Source organism: Rhopalosiphum padi, chromosome 3 (genome assembly GCF_020882245.1).
Source record: "Rhopalosiphum padi isolate XX-2018 chromosome 3, ASM2088224v1, whole genome shotgun sequence".
NCBI lineage: Eukaryota > Metazoa > Arthropoda > Insecta > Hemiptera > Aphididae > Rhopalosiphum > Rhopalosiphum padi.
The window spans coordinates 33615477-33634191 of NC_083599.1; the positions used below are offsets into that span (position 1 = coordinate 33615477).

Genomic DNA, 18715 nt, shown 5'->3' on the forward strand with positions numbered 1-18715 from the left:
ACTCAATAATCAATATATATATTTTATTTATATATTATTATATTTATATAAATTTAATCAATGCTTTAGGTATTAATTTTTATTTATAAAATGATTTACTTCATGCGCGTCGTCTTATCAAACGATAGGCCGCCGTCTTAACAGAGCGATGAACACATTATAAACAATATCTATTATTTTATATATATTAATAATTAGTATATTACAATTACAGATAAACATTATTATTGATATACACTATATTATAACTAATTTAAATATTATAATCATATTATATGTGCACCGCATTATTATTATTTAGTAAAATATAAATATTATTACCACAATTAAAGATATATGATTGTAACCAATATTTTCATGGAATTAACAAGCGCCAAAATGTATTTTAGAAAAAATTACATGTGCGTGTTTAAAAAATTGTGGAGCAGCATATGCGACTGCAGAAAATAAGGATTTGAAGTGTTCTGCTGCAGCTGCATACAAACATGGTCTGGCCTTTCATGTTTAAATTGTGAACAGCAAATTATTGAAGACGAGTCCGATGATAATTCAAATGATAAACGATGATGAAATAATATATGGTCCATTATCCAAACGTAAAAAATGAATTATTTAATGTATTATAATATAAATAATGAATTAGAATAATAAAAAAAAAAGTGGGCAAGTGGGTAATCGCTCTGCTGTATTGTAGAGATGGAGAGTAGGTCACTGGTCACTATAATGGATGTGTTAAATTTGAATGTAATGACGGGTATCATTGTATACGAAAAACGATTCTGAACGGAGATGATTTGTTAGTCAATGATAATTAATTGGATATATTATATTATTATTACTTATATTTAAATTGTAATATATCGTTATTAAACGCGATTTCGTAAAAAATAAAATTTCATACGCTCATAAAATGTTTTCCATATTGACGCTGGAATTTTTTTTTACAATCACTTAAAGGAGAACTTATGGATAACCTTGTATTGGATTTTTGAACCTTAAGTATAAATCACAAATATTTTAAGAATTTTGAAATTCTTTGCAAATTTTCGTGATTTTGATATATTTAGTAAACATTTGAACTTTAAATGCTTATATAAACAAAAATTGTAACTAACGATTTTTGATTTTTTTTTACTACGATAAGTACAACTTATAATAAACCTTGTATTAAATTTTAAAGATTTTTTGGATAGCCAATTTTTTTTTATCGCCATTTTAAGAAAAAAAAATTAAAAATTTCGAAAATTTCAATTGTCTATAAGTAGCTTAAAAAAAGGTCAAAATTTAACCGTAAATAGATAACGCTAATATAAACATTTGGTGAAAATTTCAAGTATTTACAATGATTCATTTTTGAGTTACAGCAAAATCAAAAATTCGATTTTGTCAAAAAGTGGTTATGCGTAAAAATTCCCGTTTTTCCATAATTTTTTCAGGGTTTTTCCTGACGCTTTTAAAAACTATTTTTGAATTTTCATTTTCAAAGAGGGGCTGAAGTCAAAAATCGAAGCATTATTACTACTCCAAAAAGTAATGACAGACACAAAAAAAAAATACACATCATTGTAAAATCAATACATTCATCACTCCGTTCAGAATCTAAAAATGTAATTAAAGCAATTTACATTAAAAATATTGTGTTAATTCTGTAAAATATTCAATGTACCTATGTCCTATGAGTCCTATATAATAATGTTATAAAATAATATTTATATTTTACTAAATAAATAAATATGCGGTGCTCATATAATATGATTATAATTTATGATATTTAAATTATTTATAATATAGTGTATATCAATAATAATGTTTATCTGTAACATGTTAATATTATAATATATAAAACAACGTAAATATTGCGTTTTCTAGTGGACACGAGTGCGGCGCGTCGCCAACTTGCAGTCTATATGGTTATATTATATAGCTCGCCGCGTCTAGTATTATAACACATGGATAAATTTTTCTCTTATCCTATTCAAGCTACAAAAAAAAAATAACGGAACCATATTTTTTCAAAATATTGTCAGCTACATTTTTGTATAGAGGTATTTTTGAGATAAAATTAGGGTTTTCAAAGATAATTTAAAAAAACTGAAAAAATCACACATAATATCCAAGATGGCGGACACTTCCGGACCTCGGAGGGATGGCGACTTTTTTTTGGTTAATCAGGAGCCTATAACCAAACTTTTTGCAAAGTTTCAAAACTTTCCGATTTAATTCCTCTAAAAATGGTTAGATGACTGGACTAGTTCTACATTTGTAAGACGGAGACAACATATTATGCGGGTGTAGCGTAGGGTGACCATAAAAATAAAATAAAAATACGGGACACTTTAGTTACTTAACTAAAAAAAAAAAAAAAAGGAAATTCTAATTTTAACTAAATATATTAATATAAAAAAAACAAATTAAATGTATGTTGTATAATAGTTTTTAAATACAAATAAAATATTAATAAGTATAATATGTACACAAAAGTCCAAAAAAAAATTATTTTGATGACGATGGCATGTAAATTTCTTCTTTTGATGTTTTTGTATACTTTTGTGCTGAACCGATTTCATCAAGTAACCTAGTTTCTTTTAATAGAATATTATAAAACTCATTACAAGATAAGTTTTTAAAGTGTGTTTTTACGATTATAATTGATTTGATAGTTTCAACCAAAAATCGATTTTTTTCATCTGTCCACAACACATTAATGGTTGAAAAAATCCGTTCTACTGCAGCATTTGTACCAGGAATTGCCAAAGAATATTCTACGATTTTTGATATGTTAGTTGTATCAATGTTATGAGCTTTAGTGTATTCAAATATTTCACACCACTTAACTTCTACTTTAGCGGAATTTTTTTGCCATTCATGAATTCGTGATTTAAAAATTTGTTCTACATGACTGAATTCATCAAATAAATTATCTTCATCTAATTTTATGTTAGAATTATTTCGGTTGTTTTCCATAAGAAATTTAATACATTTTTGAACATTTTCCCAAGTAGGACAGTTTATTAGTTGGACCCAATGAAATATTTTCAACTGGTCAAAGTGGCAACCCCATTTTTCTACGTAAGATAAAAAAGTATTATAAAATAGATCAGTACTTTTTTTGAATGAGCTTTCATTATACATATTATTGTTTTTTAAATCATTTAAAAGCGATAAAATATTTGTTGTAAGGAAGTTTAGATGTTTTCTATTTTTTATTTTTCCAACTAAAATTTCTAATTCCTCTGCAACTTCACAGGCTGATATTTTATCTCCTTCTATTTTAGTTACAGTATCACAGACAACCTTTAATTGGCTTTGTAAAAAATGAAACCACACTATAGACATAGGATCGTTAAAAAACGATTTTAATATTGTAGGACACTTTTCCTGTTTCTCGAAGTATGATTTTAAGCCCGGGTAAATATCAATAATTCTTGTTATTGCAGGTAATAAGGATAACCAACGAGTTTTTACACTTCCAAGAATATTTTTATATTCAACATTTGCATATTCACAAAACTCTTTCAAATGTTCAACTCGAACTGTATAGATATGAAAAAATTGAAAAATTTTGTTAACTATGATTTCTACATCAATAGGTAACACATCAGCACTTGATTGCATAGCGTTGTGCAAAATATGAGCAGCGCAACCTACTCCAAAAATATTCGTTTTTAAATTGTTATTTAAAATTGAAAAAACATTATTTGATCCTTTTCTTAAAACACCTCCAAAGTTAGTATTGCAATTATCTCCAGAAAATGCAACAATTTTATCTGACAACTTATGCTTTTTTAAACTTTCAATTATATAAGTTGATAAAATATTTGCTGTTTCTCCTTTTAAATTTGTTACTTCAAAAACTTTGATTTGTATTCCCGAATTTGGTTTGAAATAACGTATTAAAATTGGTACGATTTTTAGGTTCTTATGGTTAGAAGTATCTATCATAATTGTAGCAAAATTTATATTTTCTATTTCCTTATAAATTTGTTGCATGGCGAAAGGAGCTAACACATTTAAAACAATCGATTCAGCCTTAGTTCTCGCACATGTAAATTTTTTATTATACATTTGTTTTAAAAGAGATGATGTGCAGTCCATTGATCGAAATGAGTGATTGTGTATCACGGTATGAAATGCGAATATCCCTTCTTGTGCTGCAGTACGTCTACTTTCGTCAGTGGACCCACTCGGATCATTTTTTAAAAAAAAAGAAGTTACCTTTTCGTGTTTTGATGCAGCTGATAATGCCAGTAAATGTTTTTTTACTTTTGTAACATGTTGTGTTATGTCTGAACGTCCACCATGTTCTATAGAAAACACTGACTTACATATGGTACAAAATATTTTTCCTACTTCGTCAGCATCTTGTAAAAAAGGAAATTCTAATTTTAATTGTGGAGTAAAAACGCACCGTCTTTTGGGCATTTTAAAAAACAAATTAGGTATTATGGTACACTGAATTTTAAATAAGCTTAATAAACTACACGTGACACGTCAATACGTCACTACGACTACGACTACACTGTGAATGTCATCGTGAACTCGACACTCACGTATAAATATTAATAACAAATTATATTTATAATTTTACATAGATATTATAAAATAAAAATAGACATTATATTTGACAACAAACTGGTTGTGGTGAATGGAATTGTACTTATTTAGTAGACGACGTCACACATCAATATAATAATATTAATAACATTTTGTACGTTATCGTTATATCATTAGTATTTATAATCGTCGGTTTAACGTGTCGATAATAATGTGACATTATTAGTTCTCTATTTTCAACTCGCAGCAATTATAATAATTTATTGTTAAGACAAGAATCTAAAAATAATTCTGATAAGTATAGATTAGATGTTTTATTGAATATTGTGATACAAAAATATCGTAGAATAAAAAAAAAAAAAATTATAAAATTATAAATTAACAATAAAGAGAAAAACGGGAATAATACGGGACCTACTTGAAAATACGGGACAAAATGCGTCCCGTATAACTTTTGTCGGGACAACGGGACACAAAGTGGAAAAACGGGACAATCCCGTATAATACGGGACGTATGGTCACCCTAGTGTAGCGTCCTCTTAATAACATTATTTTTTCACCAAGGTTTAATTTTCATTGAATTATCAAAGTTGTATTTTGATATATTTTTTAGAATTTTATCAATATGCCGAGTTTTTAATATATTTTTCTAATTCAATTATAATTTAATTTCAATTATTCGTTTATTATTAGAAAAAAAATGTTAAAAACTCGACATAATGATTAAATTCTAAAAAATATATCAAAATACAACTGTATATTATATAATTTATGACCAGCATATATTTTCAGTACATTTTAAATAGTAATTAAGTTCATTGAATTGTCCTAGATAATATTTTGAAATCAAGTTTTTCTTAATTTATATTGTTTAATTGTTACGTTTTTGTTAGATTTTCTATTCTTCTATTGTATTTGAATAAAAATGTTGATAAAAACTGACAAAAATAATAATAAATTATTATACGAGTAGATTAATGTTTTTGGGGTGCTTTAAAAAAAATCTCGGGACGCTCTGAACGCCCTGAAATGATGATATTCACTAGTAAATGTCTATATTTTTTTTAATCTGTTAAAAATTAAAATTAAATTTAGAATGTTTATGTCGACATTCACCTACTGCGGCATACGCCGTTAATATGAAAACAGATTTGGGCGTTTTAATAAAATTAAATTTTACGATTTGCTTTTTCAGAAAAGCATATCTCACTGTTTTATATGTTTTCTAACAAATTTGAAATTTCACAATTCCGAGGTGATACACTACTGCCAAAATATAGTGTTATCTCCCAACGACGTATTTACGCGTGGAGACGATGTAGGTAATTATTAAAATATATTATAATATAAAATGTACAGATGATGGTTGAAAAATAACAATTTATAATGATGAGCAGGTATATATAGTAGTGTGCAATAATTTAAATGTTGCCACTCCTCCCTCGACCCTCGTAAAACTGTAAGTCAAATACGCCACTGTGACTTTATATTTAACTGCCACTTATATTTTAACATTTAATTCTTAAAACCAATAAAACCATAGTTTAGAAATCTAAGAACTTACAAGCAACGGTTTTCTCACAAGATTGAATTACTAATTTCTTTATTACTTTATGTTTTATTTAATACCTATATAAATAGAATATATAATACCTATATATATATATATGTGTGTGTGTAGAGAAATATTATTATCTTAAATGCAGCTCTGATAGTCGACTGAAACGACTGTGAATTACAGTAGGTACCTATTGCACTTATCGTATTGCGTACACGAAATCTCTTAAAATAAATATGAAAATGCTATTTACGCGTGTAAATTATTTATTGTAAGACTCAACCAATCTGTCTTGTTGGTGTATGTGTATTATTTGTTTTTTCGGGGATTGGTTAGACGTTAGACAATTTTAGACATGTCGTCCATCTTATTCATTTTTTTATAACCAGCACTGCGATAATTTATTATTTAAATGCGGCACTGGTCTTAAAATTGCATACAAATAATAGAGAACTAAAGATAACAATGTAACATGAACAATAGTCTGTATTCCATATGGAGTGAGCTGGTTAGAGTAGATACCTACGTATACTATAATAGTATAATACGAGTATATTATACGATTTAGGTAATAACAAGTGTGACGATGCCGTTCTCCTAATTTTTAAGTGAATTATACCATACTAGAACTTAGAAGTGCATATATATATATGTATATAAATATTACAATCGTTTAATCGTTACTGTATCTAAAGTAGAAAAATAAATATTTAAAGGGGTTTTCGATTATAAAAAATTGTTTTTATTAACCACGCCGACAGCTGTGATTCCAGACTTCATTATAATTTCTCATTAAAAAGTTTACACGTTTTCTTTTATAACTTAATTTCTAACAGAATGATTTCGACGATTTTTACAAAAAAATCATCTGCACAATTTTTCTATTTTTTAAAAATGTATTAGGTATTAATTGATTCAGTAGATAATTAGTTAGGCCCAGCTAAAAAAACACCAACATTTACACTGTTAAAAGGATGGGCAACTTCTGCTTCAAGATAAATATATATATATATAAATATACCCCGTTGTACCACACTGCCACCGTTATTTTTTTTTTTTTACTTAACTTTGTACTCGCGCCAAGACCGTGGATAAGACACCAAACATGTAAACAAATTATAGAATAACATCATTATATTTTCCATTATATTTTTGATCAAACACTGACAAAGTGACAACCAAAGGATATCATTGCATTTTAAATACCTATTATGCACATTTGTTTACATTTTTACTGAAACTTTTTCATATCACAGATTATGTTTTTATTATTCAGATATTCAGATCGCGCCATGTATTCGTTGACATTAATCTTTTTATCATTGTGTCACGTTTTCATTTTGTACTGGTCCAACATTTGTTGACGTATTGAACTTTAAATTAACAATAAGTTATATGGTATAAATATGTAATACTTAATATTTAAATTATTGAGGATTGAGATAAGTTATATGGTACCGAAAGTTTGTATTTTTAAGGATATTTCGGTCATTTATTATGTTTTTGTCTTCTTTTTCCATATAATCAAGTACTTGGGCCCAATTTACTTTTTCGGATCTATAATGGCTGTCATTTATGTGATTAATAAATTTTTCTTTTTCAATTTTAATGTTTAGCATTGATAATTTTTGAAGCTGTTTAGTTATTATTTTTGAGTCTTCAAATTCGGTGTTTCTTTTTAAACCAGCATCGAATGTCTATAATTAAAAGTGTTATATAACGATTTAATTTGTAGTTAAAAATTGAAAGTATTTACATTTTCGTCTGTAGCCAATAATTTATTTATAATGTCCCTATACTTTTTATCGGCTTCGGATCTGATTATTAAAATCTCTTCAGATTTACTGCCATTTATATTCATAATTTTATAATAATAATCATCAATTTGTTTTTGAGTGATATTCTTTTTTTCCATCATGGCCTTGACCATATATTGATTTTCTCGTTGTAAATATTCGTCATTCATTTTACCCAAACGTGTTTGTGGTCCTCTCCGATTTATATACCAACTAAAATTATTGATATGGATATGAGTAGGTGTATTTATGTCTTATATTTGATACACTCATAAAATAACAGTTATTAATTTACTTGAATGTTTCGTTACAAATTGCTTTTTTTACTTGATCTTGTGACAACATTGGTTGGATGTGTTCGCTCTCAACCACATGCAATTTCTCAAAAGATTGAATCGACTTGTAATCATGATCGTCCACGTCATTTTCTCCCGATACTCCGAACTCAGCTTTGTACTTTTCATTCCAAGCATCCAACTCTCTTAGCCAATCACACTCTTCTTGGAATAGGCTTCCGACTTCCTCGATTTCGTTTGATTTTAATATTGTCGCGCGTATAGTCATTATCATTACCGTCCCGGCGGAATCCGAGAAACAAATTATCCTGTTTTTTTTATAGTTAACCATATCGTTTACACCTTTAGCATACATGACATTATCTGAGCCAATATAATTATATGGTGGAGGCGGGCACGACAATGCTACAGAAAGTATACTAAAATTAATTTTATTTACAACGACGATCAACGTTAGTAGGTTATTTATTACACGTATTATCTTTTTTGGTATTTTATTTATTACTTACACGCTATTAGCCCATCTTTAAGGAATATATCCGCCGTATAGTACGGTTGATGAGTGTGCACTAAAAAATTCCAAAATTCTATAACGCCACTGTTGTTGAAGGACACACGAAATTTCGTGGGATGAGTAGTAGACCATAAAACACTGTTTGTAAAATCATCGAAACGTTTCCACCAAATTGGACCATTCTATAGGGTAAATTTTTAATTTTTAATCATTTCTATACTTTAAATAAATCTATACAAAACATATACATTTACTTACAGTAAAAGAATAACAGCTTTAAAACATATTATGTAATTAAATTTTAAATGTGAAAAAAATGTATAATAGAAAGAAGATAAATATTTGTAATATAATATTAACTGAAGACTTTGGGACAACAACGATGAGTACGAGACATGTCCATATTTTGGCCTAAATCACCTTTACATGTCATAAAATAGAAAAAAAACCTGTACCGATTGTTGATTACTGTTGTAATTGTTGTAGATCATATTAATTATTATTTAAAAATTGTTATATAATGTTTTAGTTTTTCTAAACTTACATTGTATTTTAAACTCCAAACTGACACTACTTTCCCGCCACAGACCAAATGAATATCCGAAAAAAAGTAATTTCTCTTGATGCAGTTGATTGGACCGTCATGTATTTGTTTCCACCATATATGTTTGCACTCTGTAAATTATAAATTTATTTCATGAAAAAAAATATTAATTTAATTTGAAGTTGTAATACATGCCTTCTACGTTTCCATCTTGTGGATATGTATCATATCCTTCCCAAGTGACAACTCCGATTTGGCCCATGATAGTACCAACGACTAAAATATGGTTTGGATCGTTGGGTTCTTCCGGTACTATATAACAAGATAACACAGGCAATAGTGCACAAAAAAAGTTATGTTTGGTTATCGACCATTTACGTACATTTTGCAATACATACTAAACAGTTAAAACTGGGTATTATGTACAGAAAACATTTTTTACATAGACATAATATTAAAACATTTAAAAAAATATATTTTAATTATAATTAACTTGTCAAGTGGCACCGCTAGGAATTTTCCTAATCTAATTCTAAACGTCATTAGCATATTGTTATCACACTTACTTATTGTACCATGTTTATTGTACTTATGTATAAATTGTAAATATATTGATTTAAAATTAAAAAAAAAAAATTATAATTAATGATTATGATGTGTTATTATTATGTTTATGTATGACATTACAAGTGGACCACATATTATTATAGTTCCATCATAGTTTTTGATTCTGAATGAAGTGAGGAATGTGTTTACCATTATAATATACTTTCGTATTCTGTTGACGAATACTTACCGTATTCGAATTGCCGTTTGCCGATCGTCAACGGTTGTTCAGAGGTGTATTTATACCGCATTAAGGGTATCTCGAAGGACAACGCTGTTATTGGGCTGTGCGTGGTGCTATTCATTAAGTCTTCTGCAGGTTCTCTGATAATTATCTAAAAATATATTCATAGACTATAGAATACAGAACACACGTATAAATAATACACAGATTATTGAGTCATAGGTATAGTAATATCGCCTCGAAGTAGGCGAAGTGACCAACCGCATATACGTTTGCCCGCTACTCTAAGCATTCATCTGCGCAAGACTATTTTACATCAATTGATCGTTGGAAACTTTAAAATTACAAACGAACAAAATTGTGTTTTATATAAACACTACGGGTTGTTCGATGAACGAGTTTTATGTCTATGCGGGTAAGACTAAAACGATAAAGGAAATGTCAATAAAATAAAAAAAAAAGTAACAAAATTATACAAATATTATAGCCAAATGCCGAGGAAACACGCGAGAGTGGTGATTTGCCTATTCAAAACATCGAAGTATAGTAGTACGATGATTGTCGTAAATCGACTGTATAATAATTAATAAAGATAATAATAGATTAGAATTTGATAGAAATTGATTATTAGCAACTAGCGCATACACAATAACATAGGTATACTAACTTAGGTAGAAATTGGTTATTGGTTAGTATGTACCTATCTACTAGATACTATCTATACCTAATGTCATCGTATGTCTTTCGTGATTACCGTTTTCGTTTTGTATGTTTTTAAACATGTGGACTAGTGGACTATTAACTGATAACGAAATTATGGATTATAAATACCCATATTTCAAATAGTAATGAAATCGAAAGTTGTGTAAAACTGATGAGTCAAAGACAGTCGAAGAAAAGCTTTAAATATTTTTATTATATCATTACAATAGCAATCTGTCGAAATCGTAGTACATTAATATTCGAAGCAGTAGGCAAATAAGAAGATATCGTTAAATAAAAATTCAAAATTAATAACCAAACATTTTTTACAGGTAAATCATTATCTTTTTAAATTTTTATGATACAAATTATTTATTTTTTTATTTAAGTAGGTACTATAACGTTTTTTTTTTTATTGTAATTTGTAATATTTTTAAATTTATCATGTTCTTTATCGTAAATGTTTAGAATGCAATTATATTAAACACTATAATATAATTAATAAATAATTGTATTTTATTATATCTCGAAGTTTTAACTGTTTTGAATATCATTTTTTTGTATAGATCATTATTTTAGCCAAAATTATTAGACCGAGTATATTAAATTCTTACCGAATACGTTGGTTTTAGTTGGTTGTTGTGAATGCTTAATGGTGATATATTAGATGACAAAGATTTTGGATACCCGAAACGACGATTCGTTGAATGTCTTTTATAGGTTTGCATTGACTTCGGTAGTTGCAAGTCCCAAAGTTTTATAGTCCCATCCAAAGAAGCTGAAATAAATTGATCTGAAAATTTACCTTGTTCCGTCGATATGAGTTTGCCCAATGAAGTTATCTAAAATAAAACAAACGTTTAACTCACTAGTCACTTTATTAAATATATTTATAACAATCAGAACATGGTGGTATTATTATGTGTTATAAAATTAGAATATAATAATTATAAAGGTGTTTTGTATACATATTTTTATTTACAATCGACGCGTATATTGTAATACAATAAGTACATTTTATCATAGAAAATATCCATTGATATTACTCAATATATAAATATATATACCTATAGTATACTATAATATATTATATGTATAATATATACATATACGTATACATATTAAATATTTGAGTTAAAGTAATTTTTGTTAGCTTTTTAATTTTTTTTAAATACATTTGTGTATATGAATGATATTTATAGGTTAAAAGGTCTTTGAATCATTATCTTTTCCGTTGACGGGTTGTATTGGTTAAGTTTAAAGAGGATAAATTTGATATGAGGTTATTTGAATAATTATTTAGTTTTTTAATTTAGATGCATGATCAGATATGGTAATTACGGAGGATTAGATTACTGACATACCATGAAATATTAATCATTGTTCTAAGTTTTAGAACCTAAGAGATATCGAATGGAAAGATTGTATATTTTTTATATTTGAATTTTTAAATAGGTACAAAATTTATTTTTAGAGACTTAAAAATTGCATTCTGTTCATAAGATGCCAAAGAGAAGATGAATTGAATAATATTAATATATTTTTTTACAGTGATAATTTGGTTTATAATAAAGTACATAATTGATAGTCTATAATTTAAAAATTTAACTTAGATTTTTATGCGAATAAAATATTATTATTTTTAATTAAATACCTATACAAAAATGTTATTATGTACATCATATCTCAAATATTTATTTTGAATAGCTAGATAAGTAATATAAATTAAACAGCTTCATTTATTGGACATTTTATTTTATTTTAGTAAAAACCATATGCAACTATATCTTTTAAAAAGTTCAAAGTAAATCTTATATTATAAATAAATTTGAAGCATTTGGTATATAAATATAAAATAAAAGTTTAATATTTATACTTGCAAATTAAAATGTAATACCTCTTAAAAAATTAATCGTATTATTTGTATTAGATAAATTTACCATATTTTTTTTGTCATATCTTTTTATATAGTTTTTCAAATGTTTTTACTACATACGATTTTGAACATAAGCTGAGGCTGGTAACATATTAACATGTAAAGAAAAATTTTGATCTGATATCTATTTTTCAGCTATGCCAGATATTTTTAAAATTTTTCTCCACAAACATTGAATGAAATTAAAAAAACATCCATATTGTTTGATTATTTGGAAATACGTTTTTAAAAGCGATTAAACTGCTATGTTCGAAATCTATCATAATAGTCTCTGAATTAAAAGTGGGATTAATTTCTTTTATTTTTGAAAGCAGCAATGTATAAATATAAATATCTTGTGTTTTATTCGGTAGTAATGTACATATATACAATGGAAATTATTACATCGTTATTTATTAACACATGCTTGTATACATTTAAAAAAATAAGACTGGGGAACTTTTAAAAGTTCCATCTACGAACCAATGTCTATTGGTCATTACTGAGTAGACATACATTTTTCCATATAATTGTCAGAAAAAATGGAAAACCAAAAATGCAAGTATCGTTAATCACATACTGTGTACAGTAGCACAACATTAGTGCATATTGTGCAAATAATTAATAATCATACATTTTCGTAAATAATTTTTTTTTTATATAAGCAATTTCAATAAACATCAGTTTAACTATTTATAATTTTTATTATTAAACAAAAGTGCCTAATTTCATTTAATATAATAAGACAGGAACAGGATTTTAATTTTTAATTATTATTTAAAAATTATAATATAGATTTCTATTATGGATTAATCAGAATTTATTATTCTACCTTTTTTTTTTGCACGTTCTTTTACGTTAATTCTAGTATTGTCTCCCGTATTATTAATTTGATACGATTTTAAATTCACGGCCGTTTAAATAATAACCGTTATAACTTATTGTGCTAATGACATTTTCCCACTAAACTACAACGAATTTCTTATTCCGATTTTCCACAGTACCATTTAGTACATTACTTACACCACACTTGTATACACATCGAAATATTCACTAACTTTGTTCATAGGATGAATCCATTGAATCGCAGTGATTGTTGTTTCGTGAGATTCTATGATGGCGCTTAAGGCTGCCGGTCTGATTCTAGTTTTAAAATTTACGTCTAACGACCATTTCATGTGCATATGCTATTATTAAAAAAAAAAATAAATAAAATACGATTATTCTATACTATTTTGTTATTTGTACTCCAATAACAAGTAGTTGATATATTTTTTATAATTCTTACCAGATGTTTTTTATGTTGTTTTTCCTTTTCAGACATGCTCAAGTTTGAATCCATTGCCTCTAATTTTCCTTCGATGTCCCATATGCAAATTTGTCCATTTGTCAACCCTCCTACGACGGTGTTTCCGTTTCTAGGGTTAAATTCAACACATCGTACTTCTTCGGGACTTTCCAATCTCAACTACAAATTTATTTAAAAAAATTTCAGAAAAACGTCAACATAATAATTGCAAAATAAAAATATTAATCTATCAATACTAAAATATAGTTAAGTACCTTTGGGAATACATTATCACTAATTGACCAAATGATGACTGCGTTATTCTGTTCCTCTATTAATGGTGTACTTTCTCGTTTGATCATAGATTCTTGGTCATTTTGTAGCAATGCATATTCTTTGTTCAGTTTAGTTTTATTTTTTTTATTAAATTTAGATTTTTTACATTTATCCCCAGCTTCGAACATATCCTTGGTTAATTTTTTTATATTTTTTTTAGTTTCTTCATCATTTCTATATGTTTAAATAAAACAATAAATAATCGCAATATTTATTTGTAAATTTATGAATAAAAAAATCAATAACAAAATATATACATTTTTTGTTTGTCAGTTTCAGACATCAAGAGTTCAAACAATTTTTCTTCTTTAGCTTGGCGGTTATATTTCTGATTAAATACCCTAATTAAATTATTTTATTAATAAAACATTAGTACAAGTATACTTTTATTACCTATGTAAATCTCTAACAACGTTCCTCAGTTTGTTATTATATAACCATTCATCGTCTTTGCCCCAAATATTATAAAAGCTCTCAATATCGGAATCATCGTGATGATACACTTCATAAATTTCACTTTGATCGTTAATAGGCGTTATTTTGCTTTCTGAGTTATCAGTATGTTTGCTTGATACGCCTTCCTCATTACTATGATCTTCTCCGGCGAACTCATTGAATACGGAAAGTTGATCATTAGAATTATAAATTAACGAATTGCGCGTATATTTATCAATGTCGTCCGGAGGTTCTTTGTTCATATTTTCTTCTTCGGCTAGTTGAAGAATTCTCATTTTCTTTGGATTATAATATCCAACTTTAATAATTTTAATTATTTTCTATCAAAACGTATTATTAATATACCTGTACAAATTCTTTATTTAAAAAAGACATAAGTTTTTCGTTGTCATTATTATCCAAAAGTTTAATATTTGGTTGTTTATTCCAATCATCTTGGTCATCGTCATCTTCATTGTATGATATAATGAAATTTTTATTTTTTTTTTTGACATTTGACACAGTTATTTTTTTGTCTTTTTTTTCTAAGCTTACGGGTTTTAACAATTCATTGCTATTAGCCATGTAAGAAACTGCGAAAACACCTACAAATATAATGCATTATATTTACACATATTTACACAAATCAATTAGTATTAGTTTATAGTCATAGTTTTACCTGATATTGTAGGATGCCAAGTATGACAAGATACGTATTTTTTTTGGGATATCTCATTCTGGTATCCAGGATGAATTTTTATGAGCTCGTCAATATGATTGACTTCAATTTTACTTTTTTGTTTCATCAGCTTATAATCGTCACGGTATATATCGTACAATTCATTATATTGTAACTGAGTAATAACACTGATAAAGACATACAACTGTTCTCAATACAATATATATTATAAATGTACAACTATAATAGTTAGACAGCTAGTTAAGCTAGTTTAAAGTTATTACAGGTGTACACTTTACAGTATACCACTATACCATAAGCTAAAATATGTACCTATACTTGCTTTTGGTATGTATGAATTTCTGTATATGGCGTATTGATAATAATATTAATAATTAATAGGAAACACATTATGTGTGTTATATTAATCGCAGTGAAACTTCTTTACAGAGGGTACAAAAATAAAAAGACGACGGTCGGGCACGGTCAATCGTCACGGTCCGGCCGTCACGGCAGCCGTACGGACCGCGACGACTATGATACCGGAAAATGTATTATATTATTAAAAATATTGATTATTATTATTATTAACTTTAAGTTTGGTTGATAGACTGTTACCTTGTCAACCAAATAGGATTAATGTGTTATTAAAATGCAACTGGTTGTTTATGTAATAGTAATTTATTTACGCCGATAATCTATTATATTATTAAAACTATGACTGAAAGAAGTTTCACTTCATCCGCGCGTACTTGTTACACACACAATTTTTTTTTTCTTGAGTAAAACCTCATTATACCTACAATAATTATAAATATTTACTCAGGAGTATTTTTTAGTAAAAAATCATCCAGAATTTTCTCTGATTTAATTTTAGGCTGTGGTTGATCAATTAGTTCTTTTTCAATGATTGACTGAATGCATTTATTATCTTTTAATTTTGGTATTGTTTGCATTTCCCTATTGACTGTTTTTCTTTTAGCCTAAAAATGAACAAACATTATATATTTAAAACGTAATGCACTATTCTGATATTAAAAATTTGCATAAATACTTGTATATTTGACTCCATTATTAACATATCACTCATTTCAAATATTTCTTTTGGTTGTGGTTGTAATTTAACATACTGGTTTCTTATGGATTTTGAATTTGAATTTTCAAATTCTGCTTTAGCTCGAATTCTTCTTTTTGGAACTGCCCATTTATATTTTATCTATAAATTAATTTCATATTTTTTGTTTAAATAATACAATTTGAACATATTAATATTCATGATATACACGGCACACGCTACATATTAGGTATTTTAATGACTAACTTACAGAGATAAATCGTACATAAGAACATTGCATTTCCCGGGGAATTTAATAAGATATACGCATAGGTACCTTACCTTTTCACGCGTTAAAACTGGTTTTATATCTTCAATATCTTTTTCACTGCCTTTGGAATCCCAATAACCTATTTTACGATACATGGACCTCTCAACTTGTTGTTCAAGTTCTTTTTGTGCTTGTATTTGTGCTTCTTCGACAAATTGTTTAGCTTTATCTGTGGTGCATAAAAAAAATTCTTCGTCTGTATTACTTGATGATTTATATCCAATTAAAACATCATCGGTTGTAAGGGCCTGATGAAATTAATATTCGAGATAATCGTATTAATTAATAAAAAAAAAATATTATTATTGTTTAGCGTAGAATGGAAAAACATCGTCAATTTATTTTTACTTCGATTTGTGTTCGAAATTCCCAAAAACACGAGTTGGTTTTGAGTTTCACTAAATTTTCAATAATCTTTTTACGAGATATTTTTTTCCACGGGTTATTTATAAAAACGTGTTTGTCTACGGCACATTGCAATTTATCATGTAAATATTTCGGTATGAACACAGTTTTTACATTTTCTTTGAGAAATTCTATTATTGGATCTAAAAGATTAAAAATATATTTAATTGTTTTATGGTACCATCATTTTAAATTTATTAGTTAAATTTAAAACAAATAATAATTACCTTTTTTCAAAATAACTCTTGGTGGTTCAGTATCCACTTTGAGCATATTTTCCTAAAAAAATATCACATTTGAACAAAAATATACAAAGTATAGCTCGTTTATGCATAAATGAATAAACAAGAGATATATTTTTGTAATCTTTTAATATACTCTATACCTACTTATGGTTTTCATATTATCCTATACACAGTGTACTTGGGATTTTAAATTTAAAAATTAAAAATTAAAATTTGCCTGTTCAGCATTTCACTACATTATTTAAAATGAAAGAATATATTCATTATTTTAATAACTTAAATGCTTCGTAAAAAAAAAAAAATTATAATAAATATTTATGTGTATAACATACCACACAAATATTTCCTTATGTACATCAATCAAAAATGTTATTAAGGTAATTTGTTTTTGGATTTATAATAAAGTTTTTTTTAATGCTTATTTTTTGTGAATATTAAATTGTATTTAGTTTTCATTGGTTAATTGATTTTTAAATTTTTATAAGTATTCAAATCTGAATATCTATTTATTTCCTGACAATTTGAACAATCTACTTAAAAAAAGTTTCTATTGTATGCAAACCAGCAGTCATAATGTCTGTATAAAATTAATTTGTGTTCTAAAACTATTATTTACCACTGCAGCTTCGTTTTCCATTGAACTCTCGTCATGAATGTTCATCGACGAATTTTCTGACCTCTGGTACGACATTTTGATTTAAATTGTTCTACAAAAAATTAAATATATCCGTTGTGGATACAACGGTTATGACATGTAGGTGTGACAGAGTATTAATATACAAGTGTATTGTGTAACTAGCTATTAGTTAAATTACGTGTACGATGTACCTAGATATAACAATTATGTACAAAGAACGAAATAATTGAATAAGTAGAATATATAAAAATAAACGGTTAATCACGAGAAATGGTACTATGGTTACGGCTGTGGAATACACTAATACAGTCAATATTCTTAAAAACAAGCAGGTATACGAGTTGTATTTGAGAAATTTAATGGTATTTTCTTAGTTTTAATTTGTCAATAATTCTTTTTTTGATATATTTAAAACAATAAATATTTGGTGATATAATTACTATTACATACTTGATTTGTCAAGGGGAACGCGTATGGTTATCACTTATCACTCATCACTTATGATTACTTACTAATTAAGCATTATCATTTGACCAACCTATCACTGAGTATTAAAAAAATGAAAAAAAAAAATGATATTAGGTAATGAGATTGGATACACATCGTTTTATAGGCAATATATCCTTGGCACGTGCA

The 18715-nt window shown here is 27.0% G+C and overlaps 2 protein-coding genes across 2 annotated transcripts; both read right to left on the bottom strand.

The window, feature by feature from the left end:
- Positions 1-2342: 2342 nt before the first annotated feature.
- On the bottom strand, positions 2343-5071 carry LOC132927819 (uncharacterized). The gene has a single exon (XM_060992412.1). The coding sequence runs from the start codon at positions 4420-4422 to the stop codon at positions 2494-2496; it is 1929 nt and encodes a 642-aa protein (XP_060848395.1). The 5' UTR covers positions 4423-5071; the 3' UTR covers positions 2343-2493.
- Positions 5072-7539: 2468 nt separating this feature from the next.
- On the bottom strand, positions 7540-18133 carry LOC132924996 (dynein axonemal intermediate chain 3-like). The gene is given in 21 exon segments (XM_060989432.1): positions 7540-7786; positions 7834-8121; positions 8204-8609; positions 8714-8900; positions 9263-9393; positions 9458-9574; positions 10059-10203; positions 11369-11596; positions 13728-13856; positions 13958-14137; positions 14233-14467; positions 14551-14634; positions 14687-15027; positions 15095-15333; positions 15408-15595; positions 16230-16390; positions 16462-16623; positions 16804-17040; positions 17141-17340; positions 17425-17476; positions 18059-18133. Coding segments are annotated over 21 exon segments (4032 nt in total).
- Positions 18134-18715: the final 582 nt, after the last annotated feature.

Coding starts and splice junctions, on each gene's coding strand:
- LOC132927819 (XM_060992412.1), bottom strand. CDS start 4,422: ATGCCCAAAAGACGGTGCGTTTTTACTCCACAATTAAAATTAGAATTT.